Source organism: Conger conger, chromosome 6, assembly GCF_963514075.1.
Source record: "Conger conger chromosome 6, fConCon1.1, whole genome shotgun sequence".
In the NCBI taxonomy this organism is placed as follows: domain Eukaryota; kingdom Metazoa; phylum Chordata; class Actinopteri; order Anguilliformes; family Congridae; genus Conger; species Conger conger.
This window is the reverse complement of record NC_083765.1, coordinates 42,784,898-42,808,497: the sequence shown is the minus strand read 5'-3', so window position 1 is coordinate 42,808,497 and position 23,600 is coordinate 42,784,898. Positions and strand designations below refer to the sequence as shown.

General features: G+C 43.5%; 2 protein-coding genes across 3 annotated transcripts in view; one reads left to right on the top strand and one right to left on the bottom strand.

Annotated features, from left to right (window-relative positions):
• The window catches only part of necab2 (N-terminal EF-hand calcium binding protein 2), a 183,304-nt gene that overhangs the window by 157,286 nt on the left and 2,418 nt on the right, over positions 1-23,600 (top strand). Inside the window, exons 9-11 of one of the 2 annotated variants that reach the window (XM_061246263.1) lie at positions 10,368-10,424; positions 19,216-19,328; positions 22,226-22,303. In XM_061246263.1, coding sequence (XP_061102247.1) covers positions 10,368-10,424; positions 19,216-19,328; positions 22,226-22,303 — 248 coding nt within the window. The remainder of the gene's footprint in view (positions 1-10,367; positions 10,425-19,215; positions 19,329-22,225; positions 22,304-23,600) is intronic. The other variant, XM_061246264.1, reaches the window with a different exon arrangement.
• LOC133131378 (uncharacterized) lies at positions 3,224-4,667 on the bottom strand. The gene is made up of 2 exons (XM_061246702.1): positions 3,691-4,667; positions 3,224-3,586 (listed from the first exon to the last, which is right to left on the bottom strand). Exon 1 carries the CDS (start codon positions 4,597-4,599, stop codon positions 3,784-3,786), a length of 816 nt encoding a protein of 271 aa, XP_061102686.1. The 5' UTR covers positions 4,600-4,667; the 3' UTR covers positions 3,224-3,586; positions 3,691-3,783.

The window sequence follows — 23,600 nt, the reverse complement described above, 5'->3', positions numbered from 1 at the left end:
CAATATCTTTGGATGTCCAAAAAGAAGTTCAATCCTGAAAAGATTACATCAGACACAAATTTGACCATGAAGACTGAGTCTTTGTCTTTGCAGCGGGTGAGTATCGGGTGCTTTTCTGGAAAAATACTCATCAGACGTTCAGTAACATTTGTTATTTCAACCAAATTAACCAAATTAATCTCCGACCAATATTTCTCCCAATCCTTTTCAAGCAGTCGGTCCGTTGTTATGTTCGCTCCCATTCAGACCTGGTGGATCATCATGTGCTGATGAAAGGCGAGACCGTGGATGAATATCTTCCACTCTGTCCAACTGCGTTTTATGGACTTGGCTGACCTCTCAAAATGGCTGAACAGCGAGCTGTTGAGTCTTTGTTCGTAGCGATCGGTCTCCTCCTTCATGCGTTGGGGGTCGTTGGCGATCAGTGGGATTAGTTTCAGGTAGTCGGTGATGACGGTCCCGATCTCTGAGCTGTTGCCGTCCTCACGCTCTCTGAAGATTTGGTGGATGAAATGGGTCGTCCCGGTCTGGTTCTTGGCCTGCTTGGTAAGGATGTCGAACAGGAAGGACAGGGCCAGAGCCACCACGCCCACACCCCCCTGTGTCACCTTTCCGCTCTCTCCCAGAGTGGCTCGCAGGCTGTGGTTGAACGTCCCAAACTGCTCTGGAGAGAGGGAGCGGTGCACATCCATGTAGTGGGAGTTCAGATGAGCTGATGAGTTCAGGGAGAGGTAACCGGTGAAGGAGTTGTCCATGCCAGGGTCTGGAATCACACCCACTACCTTACCCAGGTTGTTTGTACTCTTGATAGCACTCAAAGTTTCCCATTTTCTTGCTGTCAGTATGAAACTGACCAGCTGTATATATACTGTCGGGAAGTTGTACAATCAATATCAGTCCAAAGTTTAATGATAAAAACTCACCTAAATCTCAAAAAAGACTCTCCTCGCATTGGCAGTCATAAAAGGTTTTGCAATCGTAACAGAGGGGAGAAGATTTGTTTATATATAATTATCCAGGATGACAATACGGTACTTGTTTATGGAATCAAATAAGAATTTTATTTATTAAAATACATTTTAGAAGAAATGCAATGCCACCAATTATGTCAAAGACTGCATTTGATGTAATATTCAAAATGTTTTCTTTGCTTTGTTTATAATCTCTTAACCACTTGACCATAAAACCAATATTGGAGGCATTACAATCAACAGTCTCCATTCTTAAAAGTAGCGCTAATGATAATGTTGTTTATATTTCCCAAGAAAATGTAACAAGTTTTATCTTCAGTATATCTTTAACTGCTGTTTGCGGTACAACCCAATCCATTATTGTGTAATTCGACATTTCAGCCAGCTTGAATGACATCAGAGTTTTCCGGGTATCTGGAATGCTAAGTTCAGATCACTGAATTCCCAAGAAATGCAAATATAGTAACAGTTTAAACTGTTGATTCACAACACACAAAAAATTGACACAAAGAAACAAAGAAACAAGCAATTGCATTGAAATGGAAAATGCATGTTCCTTGAGGAGGAAATAGATATGTATTCTGTCTCACCATATTGATATCATGAGTAGCCTAAAGGTTCATAGAGAGACTCTGATAAGACGCATGGTCTATGGCCATGATAAAATTAACAATTGGCTGTGGGCGATCTGTTGTACTGTAATGACAACACTACCTCAGCTCATTTATCCCCATCAAATCACCCTCTTTTACACCTGTGCTATAGTTGTGCAGAACACTGGTCTTGTGAAATTACCAAAAGTGAGTGGAACACTATTTCATCAGCACCCTTGACTTCAGATAGTGTTTGACAATTGAGCCTTGATTTTATTTGGGCCCATACTTGTTATTATAATGTATACATTGTTGTTCCCATTGCTGTTTATTGAATCTATTTTTTCAACAAAAAACTATTTTTTACATCAATAAAAACAAATGTCAACATTGTTGTGCATGTTGTTATATAGTGATGAACTTGAAATCTTGAAAAAGATATCTGACATTTGTAATGCCTCAGCCAAAGTAACTTTTAATGTAACATTGAATCTTCCATGTGTACCATGCACTTATTCCATCCTATTTAGCACTCGCTCTTATCAATTTCTTCCCAGGCATTCATTGCATATTAATGTCAGCTACACAAAATTTAGACCATTTCTACAGGACAATTATCAGATGAAAACTGTAAACGGTAAGGAATGCTAATTTCACCAACCTTTGACTTGTATTAAAACAAAGTATGTCCCTGTCCGTTTTCCGACATTTTGGACGCTGTTTAAACTTAACCCAGAGCTGTTGCAACATGGCCCATAGTCGTGGTCTGTTGAAACAGTTTCATTCCTGCAATTATCGAGTGAACTGTAATCGCCAGAAATGTGCCAGTACTGTATAGTTGGTCATAGCAAAGACATGCATCTTTCATGGATTAAAAATATTTGCTCTAATATCTGTAAATATTTTTGAATTAATTGAAAACTTTGGTTGTTCCCCGGTGTCCCCTACTGTACTGATTTAAGTGGTTAGTTGTTCAGTTTGATCCATGTTGCATTCAGTAGTCTGTTAAACAAGATTAAGATAAGATTAGTTAACATGAGTGACACGAACCCAGCTTGAAGCTTGTTTATCTAACCTGATTGCGGCTTAATAGGGACAAGATTGGGACTAGAAAGATGCATTCTTTGCTAGGGTTTAGGATTTTTTGAGACCGTAGAATTATAAGGTTCTAACTAACATTTTTCACGAAAATGAGTTTGTGTCATGAATGGGATGTTTGCTGTATGTGGCACTAAATATACATGTGAGGTTTACACAAATATACTCTTTATATAAGTATAAAAGCTTGCTAAATGTAAAAGGTTGTATCTGCGTGGAGCTCATTCACTTTGGTATCTTTGAAGCTCAACATCTCAAAATCACTCAGAATGCAGATAGAATCTTATAATTCCAAGGTCACACTTTGCTGTAATAGTAAAGAACAGTTTGTATTGTACAGGAAGTTAACTAACATTAATACGGTAACTTTTGAAACAAATGTTTATATTAGAATAATCCTTTTTTTGGTAAGCCGTTGTATAAGCAGCTTCACCTCTTGTAATTGACTTCCTCTGCATCGAGCATACAAACTGCATAACGTAGAGCCCCTCATTGAAGGTAATGTAGCTCATTGTGAAGACCTTGAAAAGTAAAATAAAAATACATTATTTACAGAGATGATTTATTGTCAATAATGATTTATTTTAATATTGTTTTATGATGTGTAATCCATTTTTTTATCACATACAGGACAGAATAATACAGAATGATTCAGCAAGGCATGGTGCATGAGAGCGTTTTATGATCTCTGTGTGAATAATCAGTACTAACACTGACTTTTCTGACTTTAAAGCATTCATTATTCAGTGGCTATAAGGATACATTCACCTGAGTTCCTGCATATTATGGAAAAAAAATATAAGCAATGGAAGCAAATCCAAGCATTTACAGCAGATTACAACAATTGATTCTTTTTTTTGGTCTGCAATTCGATCCATGTTCCAATCCGTGATGTTGAAGAGGTCTATCATAGGACCCGACTGTCTGCAAAGATCACAGTTTAAAAACTACACAGATGTTCAAACCCCTTAGTTTTTTGGTTTAATAATTACAAATGTAGATGTCCAAACAAATAAAACATGGGTTACCTTCAGGACTGAGGTCAATCAGTGTAACTTTGTGAACCTTGTTAAAGACATTTCCGTAGTGATGTTTAAGTCTAGAGCGTGTGCTACATTTACTTAGTAGAAAAAGTCCTCATCCTGGCTAATTAAATGGGGAGAATTTTTTTCGATGTTCCAAAAGTAGGCCCCTCCCATGAAGGCTAATTCATATGTAAAGAGGTCCTGTAGGTTTTGGTCTATGTCCTTACAACTAGTGAGTAACTGGTGCTTTTCTGGACAGATGCTCCTCAGACGTTCCCCTATATTTGTAAAATCTTCCAAATTGCGTTTCAGACCTTCACCCATGTTATTGATTGTTTTTCCAGTTTTCAGTTTCCAGTCTTTTTGAAGCAGTCGGTCCATTGATATGTTCGCTCCCATTCGGACCAGGTGGATCATCATGTGCTGATGAAAGACGAGACCGTGGATGAATATCTTCCACTCTGTCCAACTGTCATTTTGTGTCTCGAATATGCTCTCAAAATGGCTGACCAGCGAGCTGTTGAGTCTTTGTTCGTAGCGATCGGTCTCCTCCTTCATGCGTTGGGGGTCGTTGGCGATCAGCGGGACTAGTTTCAGGTAGTCGGTGATGACGGTCCCGATCTCTGAGCTGTTGTCGTCCTCGCGCTCTCTGAAAATTTGGTGGATGAAATGGGTCGTCCCGGTCTGGTTCTTGGCCTGCTGGGTCAGGATGTCGAACAGGAAGGACAGGGCCAGAGCCACGACACCCACACCCCCCTGTGTCACCTTTCCGCTCTCTCCCGAAGTGGCCCGCAGGCTGTGGTTGAACGTCCCAAGCTGCTCTGGAGAGAGGGAGCGGTGCACATCCATGTAGTGGGAGTTCAGATGAGCTGATGAGTTCAGGGAGAGGTAACCGGTGAACGAGCGGTGCATATGAGGGTCCGGAATCACACCCACATCCCGACCCAGCTGGTACGCTTGAGAGCATTCTCTGTTGCCCATTTTCCTGCTGTCAATGTGACACTGAGCAGCTGTATATATACCATCAGGAAGTTGTATAATCAATATCAGTCCAAAGTTTAGTGATAAGAACTCACCAAACTTTGAAAAAGACTGTTCTCCCATAACCGGTAATAAGTGCTTTTGCAGTAGTAACAGGAAGAATTGTGTGAATTTGACTATGTAGCTTGACTATGTAGCTTTCCTGGATTTAACATTCACATTTAAAAGTATATTTAACATTTACATTTAGAAAATTGACTCAGTCTTATATTTGAGGTCTTTACTGTTCCAAATGAAGCAGTTATGGGGGGAGACGTTTTGTTTATATATAATTATCCAGGATGAGAATACTGCACTTTTTTATGGAATCTAATAAGAATTTTATTAATGTCAAAATTACATTTTAGAAGAAATTCAATCCCACCAATGATATCAAAGATTGCATTTGATATAATATATATTTTTTTTAATCTTTGCTTTTAATATAATCTCTTCACAACCTGACCATAAAACCAATATTGGAGGTATTAAAATCAAGTTGATTTAAGTCTCCATTCACTAGATATTGTGGTTTATATTTCCCATTAAAATTAAAAAGTTTTTCTACAGTATATCTTTAACTGTTGTTTGGGGTATAACCCAATCCGTTATTGTGTATTCTGACATTTCAGCCAGCTTGAATGACGTCAGAATTAGGAGTTTTCCAGGTATCTGGAATGCTGAGTCCAGATCACTGAATTCTGGAAATAACATGAAATGTAACCATAGCAATGGTTTGCAACTGTTGATTTGCAAAAACATAACATTGACACAAAGAAACAAGCACTTGCATTTAAATGGAAAATGCATGTTTCTTGAGAGGGAAATAGATATGGATTTTGTCTCACCATTTTGATATCATGAGTAGCCTAATGGTTCATAGAGAGACTCCTAATGGTGCCTCTCATAACACGCATGGTCTATGGCCATGATAAAATGAGCAGTTGGCTGCAGGCGATCTGATTGACTGTAATGAAACAACACCACCACAGTTCATTTATCCTCATCGAATCACCCTCTTTTACACCTGTGCTATAGTTGTGCAGAAGACTGGTGTTATGAAATTACCAAAAGTGAGTGGAAAACTATTTCACCAGCACCTTTGACTTCAGATTGCGTTTCACAATTGAGCCTTGACTTTATTTGGGCCCATTCTTGTTATTATAATGAATACATTGTGGTTCCCATTGCTGTTTAATGAATCACGTATTTTTTTCAACAAAAAATTCTTTTTTTTACACCAATAAAAACAAATGTCAACATCATTGTGCAGGTTGTTATATAGCGATGAACTTGAAATCTTGAAAAAGATTGTTTTGTTGAGGTATTACCAAATATCTGACATTTGTAATGCTTTGGCTCATGGTGAAGTATTGGAAACGTAGTGACACTGTCTATGAGTAACACCACAGACATCAAATCTCTGGATAAATTGTAATATGATATTATAATATGTATTTTTTTCTTATTCTTGATCAGGAGAAAACAACAATATAACTTCATATCTTTAATTTCGACCAAAAGAAACCTTCCAAAAGTAAAGTACTATATCTGGTTTAATTGGCATAACACTGCAAAAGTCTGGTTCAGGACATGCAGTTCTTCATGGTCAGCCATTACTAAAGGTCGGTTAACAATTCATGTAAATTCAAAAATATAATTTCTTCTTATTGTATAAAGTCATAAGATGTAAGTAAATACAAATCCACTTTTTTTTTTTTTACAATAACTAAATGTACAGTATACAGTTTTTAAACTGTGTGAATGTTCCTGGACACGGCTTAGCAATGTTTTTCAAAGAATCGCCCAGTTATGTTTTTATTAATTGAAACCTTTGGTTGTTCCCCGGTATCTCCTACTGTAATGATTTACGTGGTTATTTGTTCAGTTTGGTCCCCATTGCATTCGGTAGTCAGTTGAAGTATGAAAACTTGCTAAATGTAAAAGGTTGTATCTGCTCCACCATTCACTTTGGTATCTTTGAAGCTCAAAATCTAAAAATCACTCAGAATGCAGATAGAATCCTATAATTCCAAGGGCACGCTTTGCTGTAATAGTAAAGAACAGTTTGTACAGTACAGGAAGCTAAGTGATGTTAATACAGTAACTTTTGAAACAAATACTTTTTCTTGGTAAGCTGTTGTATAAGCAGCTTCACCTCGGGCAATATCCCTTACTTATTAAACCTTTTTAACGTTATTACACTTGTGATACTTTAGCCTATGTCCTATATTTACTTAGTAGAAAAAATCCTCATTCTGGCTTGTCAGTTGGGTACCATCTTTGATGATTTCTGAAAAGAAGTACAATCCTGCAATCCACACCTCAAACACAAAATCTGTGAATAAGGTTTTCTCTTTGCCTTTGCACTCGGTGAGTATCTCATGCTTTTCTGGACTAATGCTCATCAGACGTTCAGTAACATTTGACATGTCAACAAGACGTATTGGCCCAATCTTATCTGTAATATTTTTCCAGTCTTTTTCAAGCAGTCGGTCCATTGATATGTTCGCTCCCATTCGGACCTGGTTGATCATCATGTGCTGATGAAAGGCAAGACCGTGGATGAATATCTTCCACTCTGTCCAACTGTCATTTTGTGTCTTGATTATGCTCTCAAAATGGCTGACCAGCGAGCTGTTGAGTCTTTGTTCGTAGCGATCGGTCTCCTCCTTCATGCGTTGGGGGTCGTTGGCGATCAGCGGGACTAGTTTCAGGTAGTCGATGATGACGGTCCCGATCTCTGAGCTGTCGCCGTCCTCGCGCTCTCTGAAGATTTGGTGGATGAAATGGGTCGTCCCGGTCTGGTTCTTGGCCTGCTGGGTCAGGATGTCGAACAGGAAGGACAGGGCCAGAGCCACCACGCCCACGCCCCCCTGTGTCACCTTTCCGCTCTCTCCCAGAGTGGCTCGCAGGCTGTGGTTGAACGTCCCAAGCTGCTCTGGAGAGAGGGAGCGGTGCACATCCATGTAGTGGGAGTTCAGATGAGCTGATGAGTTGGTGGAGAGGTAACCGGTGAACGAGCGGTCCATATGAGGGTCCGGAATCACACCCACATCCCGACCCAGCTGGTACACTTCATGGCACGCTTCGTTTCCCATTTTCTTGGTGTTGATGTTACAGTACACTGACCTTCTGCATATATACTGTTGGGAAGTTGTACAATCAATATCAGTCCAAAGTTCAGTGACAAAAACTCAGATTTTTTTTTACCAGTAAGAGATCTTTTTCCAGCATTCATAGTTTATCAGTGCTAATTAACACTGTCTATGTTCCACACACAACACACAAAAAAGGAAACACACAATTATTTTGGGATTAAGCCGCATTCAAAAGTGTGTCACGATCATATGATTTATCTTACATTAAATTATTGGCATTTGGCAGACACTCTTTATCCAGAGCGATGTAGAACAGAGTGCAAGGTGCGTACCCATCAGTACGCCAGAAGACCCTAATGAGAAGTACAATTTCAAGTGCTAAGGCTATAACAAAGATAGGGACTTGGGCCTAATTGATTAATCTGACAATGGAATATATCAAAAACTGTTTTTATACAGCACAATGTGATAGAATGATTAACACTTACAATAAACAGCTTACATACCCTAACAAAAGTAGCAAAAATAATATCCTAGTGAACACAAGTTATTAAAAGGAGTTACACAGTATTGAGAACTGAAACACAATTACAAATCATTTATAGAGATTACAGGGAGGTAGGGACCGGCAGCCATAATCCTGTACGCACCGTGCAAACATTTTTTTAAATGATTCTGTTCGTTTTTTTTGTGGGTTTTTTTACATTCTATCTTGCAAATAAAATTATGACAATAGCAGATCCTGTTTGGATTATTTTTTATTGAATAATGTGCTTGACATGCATTTTTGGCTGCGTCCACTCTCTAAGGTTACCCTAAGCCAACGAACACTCAAGCCGTTTGACGCAAATACATTTGAAGGCCGATGATTGGTGTTAACGTCGTAGGCCATTGCAGGATCAACATTTATGGCACTTAATCGTGATGTTGGCAATGTTGCATTTATCTTGTGTGTTAGCAAGCAAATCAGTAGCCTAGAAATTAGCAAACAAAACGTTGGGTTAAGGTCTCGCCTGTAGTGTCAGCTGTAGAAAAAAATCCTCTCGCACTGAGTAGCTGCCAGAACAGTCCACGTACTGAACTACAAGGGTGACCAGCTCACACGAGTGCACAACTGTGCGCAGCTGAATTTCTTAATGTTGGACCAGGAGCTGGGTCGATTAGGGTGTGAGAAAGGGGCGGATTCTCTGGATGTTGTATTGGAAGAATCTGCATGACCGGGTCACCGCTGCGAAGGTGTCGGAGACTGACAGTCTGTTGTCCATCACCACTCAGAGGTTCCTTGCACGGCCTGTTGGCATCACCGGGGTGTCCCCTTGGGAAATGGAGAAATCAAGAGGGGGAAAGGTTAGAGTTAGAGCAGGAATGAAGATTGCTTTTGCTTTTGCTCACTTGTACAAATGTCCTTTTTCAGTATGCATGCTGAGAATGGCAGAAACAATTGTTGAGACTTTATACAGACAAAGGTTGTTTTACAATAGAAAATGTATTTTGCAAAGCCTAGATCAAAATAGAACTCTGCCTTTGGGAGCCTTTGGAAATCACTTGAGTGAAACAGAGGACAGCGAAAATGCCTTTGACTCCACAGTAGAGGGCAATATCTTGACTTGATGTATATATTGGTGAGCATCATATGAAATAAGTACATTTATTATTCAGTATGCTTATAAATATGGAACAGGCCTTTTATTTATTTTTTTAAACATGGCATGTGTAATTGTGGGATGTGTTGGGTATTTGACAAAAACTTCAATCAATTAACCTAAAATAAACAGCTGTGCATATCTCATTGTGGTTACACCAGGGCTTGAACCACCAACCCACTGGGTCCCAGCTGTGTAACTTTGTCACAAGGCTACAGGCTGCCCCAACTATTGTTTAAACAACAAAAATGGTCAGTAAATAGCTATGCACATGGTGGTTATCTGGTGCATTTTTTCTGACTGCAAATGTAGATCAGATCAGGTGACTGAGATGAGCTGCATTTTGTGGTCCTCATAACTGCTGGGAGACTATGCTCTGTGGAGGGGGGTGTTTTCATTCCGAAAGGGAGAGAAGAAAGGTCTTCTCAGGGTTGAGGCGGTCACTCGATATCATTCTGAATTGATTGACGTTTGCCTTCTAAGAGTATGAGTTGGGTTGGAGCTTTTTATCACTGGTAGTTCAGTCTTCCAACAGCAAGAGGTCATTGCAGGACTTTCTGAGGCAAGCAACGCATCGTGGTGTCTTGATTATCTATACTAATAGCTCCAGTATCCAGGTGCTACATTTTGTTGTAGCCCAGTGATATATGTTGTGATTTGAAATGTGTGATATCCGGTGATGCACAATGGTAAATGGTTGGCATTTATATAGCGCGGAAGCTAGTGTGGCGTTTGCTTGTTTACTGCCTGAGTCAACATCGCCCTGATACGGAAGCTAGTGTGGTGTATGCTTGTTTCGGCCAGAAGAAGGTGAAAGCAGTGGTGTGCATGCGGAACAGTGCCGCCCCAGTGGCAGCGTAAGGCAGGGCGCGGTGTAAATTCACCTTGTGCTTCTCTTGTTGGTTTCTTGTTGCAGACAGTCTGGTTTGATCTTCACCAGAGGCTAACAGAGTCCGATGGCACGGCCAGCGCAGTAAGTAACGTCCTTAACGCTCGAAAATCGGACAGAATACGCGGAAGTGGTGGTTCAAACCTGAATCAAACCGCGCCTTTTGGTGAATGCCTGTCACATCCAGGTACACTCAAAAAAATGTGTCATTGGAATTACTTTTTTTTAAATGTATTAAACAGTGGCTGCACAAGTACTTCCATCAGTTGAAGTCTGTATACTGCGTGCAACCACTATAATTTTATTAAGCAATCATTTTTATGAGTTTATTTGATGTGCTCCATCTCAAGCATACCTGATGCATTTCATCAAGGTCTTGATGTGTTGTATCAGGGGCCTGTTCCGCAAAGCGGGATTATTGAGTTAGCCAGATAACTGCACTGTCCATGTCTGGAACATGGGCTGAGGCAAAAAATTTCTGGGTTTTACAGTGGGAGCAATAATTATTTGATCCCTTGCTGATTTTGTAGGTTTGCCCACTTACAAAGAATGGAACTGTGTAGAATTTTAATCATCGGTACATTTTAACATTGAGAGATAGAATATCACAAAATAATCCACAATAACAACATCATATAAATTTTATAAATTTATTATCGTATTTTTGCATGAAATAAGTATTTGATCCCCTACCAATCAGCAATAATTCTGGCTCCCACAGACCAGTTAGTTTTCCATTAAGAAGCACTCCTAATCTCAACTCATTACCCAAAACACCTGTGTCAACTCGTTACATCGTTATGTAGCTGTATAAAAGACACCTGTCCACACAATCAATCTGGGTGGGCTACAAGAAAATAAGCAAGCAGCTTGCTGAGAAGTTAACAACTGTTGGAGCAATAATTAGAAAATGGAAGAAACACAAAGTCACCCCCAATCTCCCTCGTTCTGGGGCTCCACGCAAGATCTCGCCTTGTGGGATATTAATGATCATGAGAAAGGTCAGGGATCAGCCCAGTACTACACAGGAGGAGCTTGTTAATGACCTGAAGGCAGTTGGGACCACAAGGTTCCTCTGCTGAAGAAGGCACATGTACAGGCTCGTCTGAAGTTTGCCAGAGAACACCTGGATGAACCAGAGAAGGCTTGGGAGAAGGTGATGTGGTCAGATGAGACCAAAATAGAGCTATCAACTCGACCAAAATAGAGGCATCAACTTGACTCGCCGTGTTTGGAGGTAGAGAAATGCTGAGTACAACCCCAAGAACACCATCCCCACTGTGAAGCATGGAGGTGGAAACCTTATGCTTTGGGGGTGTTTCTCAGCTAAGGGGACAGGACGACTTCACCGTATCGAGGAGAGGATGAACGGGGCCATGTACCAGGAAATTTTGGGCGACAACCTCCTTCCCTCAGTGAGAGCACTGAAAATGGGTCGTGGATGGGTCTTCCAACATGACAATGACCCAAAACATACGGCCAAGGCAACAAAGGAGTGGCTCAAAAAGAAGCATATTAAGGTCCTGGAGTGGCCTAGCCAGTCTCCAGACCTAAATCCCATCGAAAATCTGTTGAGGGAGCTGAAGCTTCGAGTTGCCAAGCGACAGCCTCGGAACCTTAAGGATTTGGAGAGGATCTGCAAAGAGGAGTGGACCAAAATCCCTCCCAAGATCTGTGCAAACCTGGTGAAAAACTACAACAAATGTCTGACCTCTGTGCTTGCCAACAAAGGTTTCTCCACCAAGTATTAAGTCCTATTGTTCTATGGATCAAATACTTATTTCATGTGAAAATATGATATTAAATTTATAAAATGTATATGATGCTGTTATTGTGGATTATTTTGTGATATTCTGTCTCTCAATGTTAAAATGTACCTATGATTAAAATTCTACACAGTTCCATTCTTTGTAAGTGGGCAAACCTACAAAATCAGCAAGGGATCAAATAATTATTGCTCCCACTGTACTCAGTGCAGTTATCCAGCCAACTTGGTGATCCTGATTTGTGGAGCAGGCCCCAGGTGTGTTTGAGGTGGAACTCATCACCTGGATCTGGCTGGGGTTCCACGAGAAGAGATTTAGGGAATACTTTTTTATTTAGTAATGCATGCTGCACTACAAGCATGCCACCACTCAATGCGCGTGCCATACATACCCCTCCCAAGTTTCTGCACATATCCCAGCATGCATTCTGTTCATCTGCATGCTGATCACCTGACTCTCAAACCTTGGGATTGCAACATGCTAGCACTTTTCCCTACCGGTAGCGAAGCAGCTTGATTGGTCAGTTGACTTACTGTACAATGACATGCACTGAACACTGTGCTCCTGAGGACATTTCCTGCTGCGCATGCTTTTATTTCCTGTCTACAGCACCTGTAAGGGCTGGATGGATGGGTGAAAGGCTTGTGGCATGCATCAAATGAGCAGTGTTTCGCTGCACAATCTTTACGTTTGCGATGCCCCACACGGAAAACAGTAACTTCTGACGCAGTAGCCCTATTTCCCTGGCCATGCTGAAGCAGGGCTAGCCAGCACACTCCAAAAGCATTGGTGGAGCTTCATTTTTGTGTGCACTCTTGGGGGGAAAACTCACACTTTTGGCCCCTCTTTAGTTCCCTTTGGAGTCAGGTATGGTCATGACGTTCAGTCACGGTTAAGGGTGGGGCTATTTTACGTAACGGTAACAGCGAAAAGGTGTGGCGCGGGAGGCAGTTACGTTAGTGTTACATTGCCATTACGTCGGAGTTATGGTACAGTTACGTCAGAGTTACATTACAGTTACGCCAGAGCTACGTTAGAGTCACGTTGCATTGTTGGTGTTACACTGGATTTATGTTGGAGTTGTTTGAGGCTGAAGGTGTAGCTTCCTCAGGCTTTCAGCTGACAGTGGAAACATGGATCCTGCCACTTACTTGGAGATGGGTGCAAGTGCTCTCTCTCTCTCTCTCTCTCTCTGTCACTCTCTCTCATGCTCTCTCTCTCTCTGTCAGTCTTAGGCCTTTCACACCAGCAATGCTCCGTGCCGGTTCCGGTTCCCAAACCTAATTTTGAACCACCTGGCGCGTTCAGACTGAAAAAAATTGGTTCGGAACCTGAAAAGTTGGTTCTCAGCGGGAACCGAAAAATAGTTGGTTTTTCCATGCGAACCATGATGTCATCAGTGGGCGTGTCATTGATGATGGAGGGCAGTGGATCTTTGGTTCTGCTTAAACTGGTATGGATACAGGCTGGTTCGTCAGAAAACACCTTAAAGGTTCTCCAGAGATTCCAGAATGGAAGGGAATATATATATATATATATATATATATATATATATATATATATATATATATATATATATATATATACAGTACTGTGCAAAAGTCTTAGGCACCTGTATCACATTCTGTACAGAAAGGATTCTTTCAAAAATAATTCAATGGAAGGTCCTAAATAAACGTACTATATATTTTACATTACATTTGAGTAATTTGGCAAAATAGTTAAAAACTGAATCTAATTTTTGTGACCACCCTTCGGTGTTAAGACTGCATCACTTCTCTGAGATGGTCAGCGCTGTCCTGCAGTTCTATAAGACAATCAGCAGGGAGGTTGTTCCAAGCAGGTTGGAGAACTTGCCACAGTTCTTCTGCAGACTTTGGGCGACTCCTTGCTTCTGATCTCAGACAGGCTTGATCAAGTTTTATTTAAAACGTAGTAAATTGCTTCCAGTAATATGTTACTTTTTAAAATGAAATACAAATGACTCTGTAAAATTAAATCTTTTGGAAAATGAATATTTGCATATAAAAAATAAAAAAAACATATATATATATATATATATATATATATATATATATATAATAAAGTCTAGGGTGCCTAAGACTTCGGCACAGTACTGTATATATATGTATTTGTTTTGTAGTTTGTGACATTGTGACCTGACTGCCAGGACCGTGACCCTGAGTCATGTTTACTGCTGATTAGGGCTTGTACGGTATACAAAGAACATCGCTGGGAACATACAAAGTCTTTAACTATGCAAATATGGTGAAGCCAGTGCTGTTACCATCGCACATTTCTGGTTTTATGTAACTGCTATATACTCCAGAAGACAGGCAGAAAGATATTAAAGCAATGTATGGACTGGATTATTTACCTCCTGTATACTGGGAATCTCTGGCAGAACTGAAGCACAATGATTACAGACAGAGAGGAACTGACACACAATGATTACAGACAGAGAGGAACTAGAGCACAATGATTACAGACAGAGAGGAACTAGAGCACAATGATTACAGACAGAGAGGAACTGACACACAATGATTACAGACAGAGAGGAACTGACACACAATGATTACAGACAGAGAGGAACTAGAGCACAATGATTACAGACGGAGAGGAACTAAAGCACAATGATTACAGACAGAGAGGAACTGACACACAATGATTACAGACAGAGAGGAACTAGAGCACAATGATTACAGACAGAGAGGAACTAGAGCACAATGATTACAGACAGAGAGGAACTAGAGCACAATGATTACAGACAGAGAGGAACTAACACACAATGATTACAGACAGAGAGGAACTGACACACAATGATTGCAGACAGAGAGGAACTAGAGCACAATGATTACAGACGGAGAGGAACTAAAGCACAATGATTACAGACAGAGAGGAACTACTGACACACAATGATTACAGACAGAGGAACTAGAGCACAATGATTACAGACAGAGAGGAACTAAAGCACAATGATTACAGACAATGATTGGCAATTGTTATTTTATTTATTATTATTTGTATTACATTACATTACATTACATGGCATTTAGCAGATGCTCTTATCCAGAGCAACGTACAACAAAGTGCAAATCAAACACAAGAACAAGTGCAAAGAGGACCGTACAGTTCCGAGTCCTAGTGTAAACATACAGAAAATCAGAACCCTTTAAGAGTACAATCAACTTTCAAAGAGAGAGAGAGAGAGAGAGAGAGAGAGAGAGCGGTGGGGGGAGTGAGTAATCCTCTGCCCTAATTGTGTTCATTAATGACCATTGTTGTTGTAATTATTATTAGTTGGCTATGCTAATTATTTCACAGCATACTGAATTGTAGTGTGTTTAATGTTTGTTTGTGTAAAGCTTTTGGCAATACGTTTCAATATTATTCATGCGAATAAAGGATTGAGAGAGAGAGAGAGAGAGAGAGAGAACCACTCACAATAAACAGAAACAACTACATATTTATTGATTTATTATTGCTATGGTTGTTGTTATTGGTATTGTTATTTTTTATTTTTTTTCTATTATTGTGGCATTATTATTCATATATGTATGCTTTGGCAATTAGTACATTTTATGTGTGTCTTTTATGCCAATAAAGTTAATTTAATTTCAATTGGAGAGAGAGAGAGGGACCAATCAGAAGCTATCTTCCTTGCGAGTTGTGAAGGTGTGCGCTTCTGCTCCCTCAGAAACTGGCCCTTTATTACACAGCACTGTTTCAGTACCCAGTAGGCAGGCACTGGTTTCTGTTAAGGGGTGGAGGGGGGCGGGTGATGGGTAAATTCTGTGAGGCTTAGGGGGGAGGGGAGGGAGGGAGGGTAGGGGGATGGTATAAGTTAGACCTGGAGAACCAGTTGGTATTTCCCAGTTTCCATGGTAACTGTGAATTCAGGCTCCGGTCTTCGCTGAGATTGCCCCCATTAGGGCTACAGTACAGGAACTAACTGTAGCACAGAGCCCTGTGCTGCCTCTTAGCCTTTCTCACACATTAAAGCCTTATGTTTTGTTTGCTGTATTTTTTTAATGTTTTGTGAGGGGTCTCATCTATCCCCTGACCGAGTGTCATGAGGAAATTCCCCAAGCCTCCTAAAATTTGGGCGGCAGCATGTGTGTGTGTCGTTTTTGTTTTTATTTTTTTCCATTCTGTTGGAAATGCAGATGAGAAGCGTAAGGCCTGGTGGTACGGACAGACAGACAGACAGAAGGCTTAAAAACACATTTGGCCATAATGGTGCATGCTGGGAGCTGACTGGGCCTGCGTCAGCCCAAAACTACAGCAATAAATGTAGCCTCTGCGGGTCGTTATCCTTCGAACATGCAGTGCCATGGCGGGTAATCAGGATTACTCTCTGATTGGGCGGCGCGGTTTGGTGCCGGGTTGTTGATGTGGCATCTGCCTGGGTGCTTGGCGAACGAAAACAGTTTGGGAAATGTGCGTGGCTCTGTGTCAGAGGATTGTAATAATTTCTGTTGGTGGTTTGAAAAAAAAATACTTTGGTGGGGTACGGAGGGGGGGATTTCTGCCCCTTACAGCACTGAAGACGGAGAAGGATGTTGAAAAAGCCTCAGGCACCCTGCTGAAAAAAACTGCTCAAGCTAGGTTTTGAAACAGCTGGTAGCTGGTTGACCGATTCAGACCAGCTCAAACTATATTTTGAGACGGCTGGGAGCTGGTCATTTCAAGCCGGTATAGCTGGATTTTGCACCGGGGCATAGGCCTCTCTACACTGAACAACAGTCAGTATCACAGCCCCCTAACAAGGACAGCGCTTTGACAACCTGCGCTCACTACAGTGACTCTGAGAGCATGACTGAGCCGTGCGTTGTCCGTCAGGTAGCCCTACCTGTGTCGTACGGTGTCTCCCAGTGTCACACAGGGGAACTGGAGACGATCTGACCCAGTTGCTAATGACGATGTCCAGGGAGCTTGGGCAGGACAGTGCCTCGATCTTCCGTCGCATCGCAGTGAAGTTATTCAGCTCCGTGATTATGATTATGAACACATACAGTATTCCTGGTTTCTACAGCTAGAGCTTTAGCATGACTGGACACTGTATTGGTCCCTGGGTCCTTGGCCTCTATCCAAAGTGCTGTACAATTGATGCTTCTCATTCACCCACTCATACACCCACTCATACACACACACACACACACACACACACTCACACACACACAAACACACACACTCACACACACTCTCACACACACACCCACACACACACACACACAAACACACACACTCACACACACACACACACACTCACACACACACACACACACAGCCAGCTCATCAGTCGCCCCCACAAAAATACATGCAGTGAGGAAAATATAATTCATATCTGTTTTTACTTTAATTACTGATGAACAGACTATGAGTCTTACCAAGCGGCAATGGAACACATTTACTGTAGGTACATGTTAACATTTGTTCATTGTTAACACTTTTTTGTGGCTGAAAAGATATATTACTTAATTTTTGTTCATTTTAATATGTGAAATGTCATTGACAAAATTATTAATTCAATTATTCTTCATTTGAGTAAATTAACATACTCTATCTTTTGAGTAACATCAAATTTTAGTGTGTAATGAGCCCATTGTTAATTTTTCCCCTCTCTTTCTGTTAAGACCAAGGTACTTAAGCAGTTTAATTGAAACATTCATTCTCCCCAAAACTAAAACTAAGCAATATGAAGGCGAATTCATGAATCAAAACTAAACTCTACAAAAAACTAATACAAAGCAATAAACTGGAATGGTAATTGGAAATTTGAACATAATTTAGAAATAGAAAATAATGGAAGAGCAGCTGACTGTAACAACCTTCCCCCTGACTGCCTGTGGCGGCTCATTCCTGCACTGTGAGCAGCAGGAGAGGTTTGGTCGTTCCTGCACTGTGAGCAGCAGGAGAGGTTTGGTCATTCCTGCACTGTGAGCAGCAGGAGAGGTTTGGAAGTGTGCGTTTTTAACAGCATGAATATTGTGTTTAAGCAGATATACCCTTTGCAGAACTGGCATAGCCTGCAGTATATTGAATTAAATATATGGGGCAGAAATACTGATTATTGCTGCTTTCAGATATGTACCTATGGATCTATCTTTATTGTTTTAAAACATTATTGTGACATATATATATCATTTTTTCCAAAAATGTCCATATATTTACCAGAGAATGCTGTGAAGGTCTCCTCTGGTCCTCCCCCAATCTCTCCTCCTCTGGTCTAACCCCCCTCCTGTGACCCTTCACCTTTGACCTGTGACCTCTGATGGACATGGGTTGCATGGGTGGCAGCTCACCTCCCTGGCAACTGAGTTCCATTGATTGGCTGACTGGATGACTGACAGGTGCTAGATGGTGTCAGAAGGGCGGGGGGGATGGAGATGGGGAGGGTGACACGCTAGGGTGTGCTCTATATAATAGAAAGTTGACACTCCCAGCTGATTGTGTGTACTTTATCAAAGGCTTAGATTTTAAACACAGCATACATTTTCGAGGAAGGCTGAACTGACTGGCAGTCCACTGACATTTCTCACATCATCAGAATAAACGCTTGGCTCATATCTGCGATCGAACAGCTCGTCCCAACTACCTGCTATCCCAGAAATCTTATTCATTTCCTGCCCTCAAACAGAACAGAAAAGCCCATGTTTGTTCGTACCGTTGGGGCACTTGGTAATTAATCGCAGATAGGTTTGAAGTGTCGATCAGGCATTCTGCTGTGTGAGTCAGAGAGGGTCTATGATGGCTGACGCTGGTGTGGAGGAGGCTTACTCTGACCAGGGCCAGAGTCCACTCAGAACGGTGTGTTCAACGCTGACTCGCTCAACAGCTGGGAAATTACAAAATCTCTTACCTTTTCCTCACATTTCGTTCAACCTCTCTATCTGTCAGCTCCTGTTAGATAATGTCTTTGATTATGGTTGTTGATTCTTTGTTATTTGTATTCTGTGGTTGAGCAATCAAACAGTCAATGTTTGGCCAGTGATAAGACAAATTGAGACAAAATGTTTTTGACCTACAGCCACAGTTATCGCTCTCTCTCTCTGTCTCTCTCTATCTTTCTCTCTGTCTGCCTTCCTCCCCCCTCCTCCTCCTCCCAGTCCCTCTATCTGATTCGTCAGGAGATGGCCGTATCCCAGAAGCACCTGGGAGAGTTCTGTGAGGCCCTGAAGCAGTACCTGAAGAATGTCTCCGCCCAAAGAGACTGCTTCCAGTGAGCCGCCTGTCTGTCTGTCTGTCTGTCTGTCTGCCTCTGTCTGTCTGTCTGCCTGTCTGTCTGTCTGTTTGTCTCACGTCTCCGCCCAAAGAGACTACTACCAGTGAGAGCGACTGTCTGTCTGTCTGCCTGTCCGTCTGTCTGTCTGTAACTCTGTTTCATGTCTATACCATACCTAACCAGATTTGTGTGCCCATTTGTATCACTGTCCAAATAAGGCTCAGTTCCCCAGGATAACTTTATTATTTACAGTACTGTACAAAAGTCTGAGGCAACCTACATTTTTTATAAATTTGGTCTTAGATGTTTATTTTTTGTTCTCTGCATTTGTCTGTCAGTAGAAAAGAGTTTCCAAATATTCCAAAACATTTTCCCAAAAAAATAAATGTTAGAGAAATGTTTGTATTCCATTAAATAAAGTAGCACATTAAGTCGTAGACAGATCTAAAAACTTGATCGAAGCTACCGGGAGAGCCAGACACAAGCGATTCTGCAGAAGAACTGTCCAGTTGTATTATTTGTTGGTTCCCCAGCATTGTGCTTTACCCTCTGTCTGACCAGCTGGTCACTCTCTGTGTCTGCATCTGTCTGTCTGTCCAGCTGGCTGTTCCAAGTGAACTGCCAGCTACTGTTTGGCCAACTTTATTCCTGTAAACCAGGATGATTTCAAGTGTTTTTTGGCTGGGATTACGGTTCTGACATTCCCCACTTACTGGATTCCTGGAACCCCCCCCTTTTAAAAACACTTTTTAAAATGAAAATTTCACTTTAACTTGAAATCTTAAAATATTTCTTCGATTTTCTTTTTGCTAAGTAGGACAAAAACCTTGCCAATGGAATAAAATCATTTCACTTGTCAAGCAAACAAAATATTAATATTTTGTATTGGGAGGAAAGGTATGGTCTTAAATCTGAATACAAGACTAAAAACCGTCAAGACGGACATTATTTGCAGTGTTGCGCTGGAGAGCTCTGTGCAGCCAGCGCTTTATGGAGCGAACCGCCCTCGTGCCCACGCCGTACCACAGAGCGCTGACCTGGAGGAAGAAAAAGGGGATTACGAGAGCGAGGAGAGGGGAAAAAAGAAATCAGCAAGAAAGGGATTGAGGAGAGGAGAGGGGAGGGGATGGAGCGAGAGGGAGGGAGCGAGAGGGGGAATAGCACCCCCCCCCCCCCCCACTACATCCCACTCTTGAGTGAGGGTCAGTGACAAATGGAAATTAATTTAAAAGTCTATAAACAAACATAGTAATGACCTTGGAAGGTACCTCACTGAACTCTGAGGGAGAGGAGTGGACCCCCATGGGGTCTACTGCATGCTGAGAGGAAGGGGGGGGGTGGTTGGGGGTGAGCGGAGAGGGAGGAGAGAGAGGGGAGAGGAGGGAGGTAAGGGGAGAGGGAGGTGGGGGAGAGGGAGGAGAGAGAGGGGGGAGAGGAGGGAGGTAAGGGGAGAGGGAGGTGGGGGAGAGGGGAGAGAGAGAGGGGAGAGGAGGGAGGTAAGGGGAGAGGGCGGTGGGGGAGAGGGACTCCCCCCTGGTCGGCTCCAGAAGCCTCATTAGGAGGATGAATCTTGATCCCAGCAGAAAGTGAGACAGGAAGATGTCAGGAGCTGGTGTAGCGTGACCAGCACACTCCCTCAGAGAGAGGAGCGAGGGAGAAGCAAACTGGCCAAAGTGCTTTAAAAAACAGGCCCCGAAATGACAGCTTTAACACAGAGACTGAGAGTTCTCACTAGTGTGCTATACTGAAGTACTGTACAACTCCCTCTCCTTACTCCTGTTGTGTGTGTGTGCGTGCGTGCGTGCGTGCATGTGTGTGTGTGTGCGCGCGTGCATGTGTGTGTGTGTGCTCAATCAGGAGACCCTGCCCCTCGCGACCGGGCAGTAACACACGACCGGGCAGTAAGACACGACCGGGCAGTAAGACAACGATAGAGGGTGGAGTGGGGGGGGGGGGGGGGGGGAGGTAGGGAAAGGGAGGCAGAGAGAAGGAGAGAGGGGGTGAGAGTGAGGGGGGAGAGGGAGAAAGAGAGAGTGGGAGAGGGGGAAGAGAGGGAGGCAAAGAGAGGGAGAGAGAGAAGGGGGAGGAGGGAGAGAGAGAGAAAGGATGTGGGAAGGGGAACACAAGAGAAGCTCAATTTCTTCAGTCTGAAAGTAACACACGACCGGGCCCTCCGCAGTGGGAGCGACGGTGAAGGAGGTTGCTCTCAGCAGTTTCCCAGCCCTTAACCCCTGCACCCTCTACTCACACCGGGAGAGGCACAAAATGCCTGGTCATCACCGCCACCTAGTGGCCGGTCTCTGCACTACAGCTAAAACAGCCCTGCTGCATGCACAGACTCTTGTAAAGAAAATCTCAGTGTTTCAGCTGTCAGACGAAAACGGAGCTCACACAAACTAAGGGCGTCTGTTCCATTTGTCATCCACTTGTCATCCCCCCTGTTTTTCCTTTGTTTTGAGCTACTTTACAGAGTGGAGAATGTTCATGTCATTACAGGAAATCGATTTGACTTGTGATACTCTGCTTTCTGACAGAAATAACTTCATCGGGGAAGCTGCTTCAGGGCACTTCGGCTTTCAGACTGAAGAAATTGAGCTTCTGTTGTGTTCCCCTTCCCACATCCTCTCTCTCCCTCTCTTTGCCTCCGTCTCCTCTCTCCCCCTTTCTCTACCTCCCTCTCTTCCCCCTCTCCCACTCTCACCCCCTCTCTCCTTCTGTCTGCCTCCCTTTCCCTACCTTTCCCCCTCCTCTCCCTTTATCTCCCCCCCCCCCACTCCACCCTCTATCGCTCCCTCCCTCTCCCCTCCTCTCTCTCTCCTTCTCTCTGCCTTCTCTCTCTCCCATCTTCCCCCCTCTCCCACTCCCCCTCTCCCACTCTCTCTCCCTCTCTCCAGTGTGACTGCAGTGCGTTTGCCAGATGGAGTCTCCTTCGTTGTGTATGAATTCTGGGACGGAGAAGACGAATGGAAGCAGTAAGTCTTTTATTTATTTAATTTTTTTAATTCTTCTTCAAAAATTTTTTTTTTTTAAATCTCTTAAATGTTGTCTTCCGGAACCAGCAGCCGCAGGCTGTCTAAGCCCCACCTGTTTCTCCCTGGTGGGAATTCTGTCCCCCGTGCTCTCCACCATCGCACCGCAGCCCAGGCTCTGCTCGGTGGGCCAAGTTCAGCCTGCGGCTCGCCCGCTCCCACAGTGACGTGTGGTCTCGCCCGCTCCCACAGTGACGTGTGGTCTCCCACGCTCCCACAGTGACGAGTGGTCTCGCCCGCTCCCACAGTGACGTGTGCTCTCCCACAGTGACGAGTGGTCTCGCCCGCTCCCACAGTGACGTGTGGTCTCGCCCGCTCCCACAGTGACGTGTGGTCTCCCACGCTCCCACAGTGACGTGTGGTCTCGCCCGCTCCCACAGTGACGTGTGGTCTCCCACAGTGACGTGTGCTCTCGCCCGCTCCCACAGTGACGTGTGGTCTCCCACAGTGACGTGTGGTCTCGCCCGCTCCCACAGTGACGTGTGGTCTCCCACAGTGACGTGTGGTCTCGCCCGCTCCCACAGTGACGTGTGGTCTCCCACGCTCCCACAGTGACGTGTGGTCTCCCACAGTGACGTGTGGTCTCGCCCGCTCCCACAGTGACGTGTGGTCTCGCCCGCTCCCACAGTGACGTGTGGTCTCGCCCGCTCCCACAGTGACGTGTGGTCTCGCCCGCTCCCACAGTGACGTGTGGTCTCCCACAGTGACGTGTGGTCTCCCACGCTTCCACAGTGACGTGTGGTCTCCCACAGTGACGTGTGGTCTCCCACAGTGACGTGTGGTCTCGCCCGCTCCCACAGTGACGTGTGGTCTCCCCCGCTCCCACAGTGACGTGTGGTCTCCCACGCTCCCACAGTGACGTGTGGTCTCGCCCGCTCCCACAGTGACGTGTGGTCTCGCCCGCTCCCACAGTGACGTGTGGTCTCCCATGCTCCCACAGTGACGTGTGGTCTCCCATGCTCCCACAGTGACGTGTGCTCTCCCACAGTGACGTGTGGTCTCCCACGCTCCCACAGTGACGTGTGGTCTCCCACGCTCCCACAGTGACGTGTGGTCTCCCACAGTGACGAGTGGTCTCCCACGCTTCCACAGTGACGTGTGGTCTCCCACGCTCCCACAGTGACGTTCGGTCTTCCAGGCTAACACTCACGGTTTAGCTCCATGTGGGCTCTGACCTTTGACCTCTGACCTCAAGAGCTTGGAGGACCAGCACTGTCCACTCTAACCGAGTACAGACACG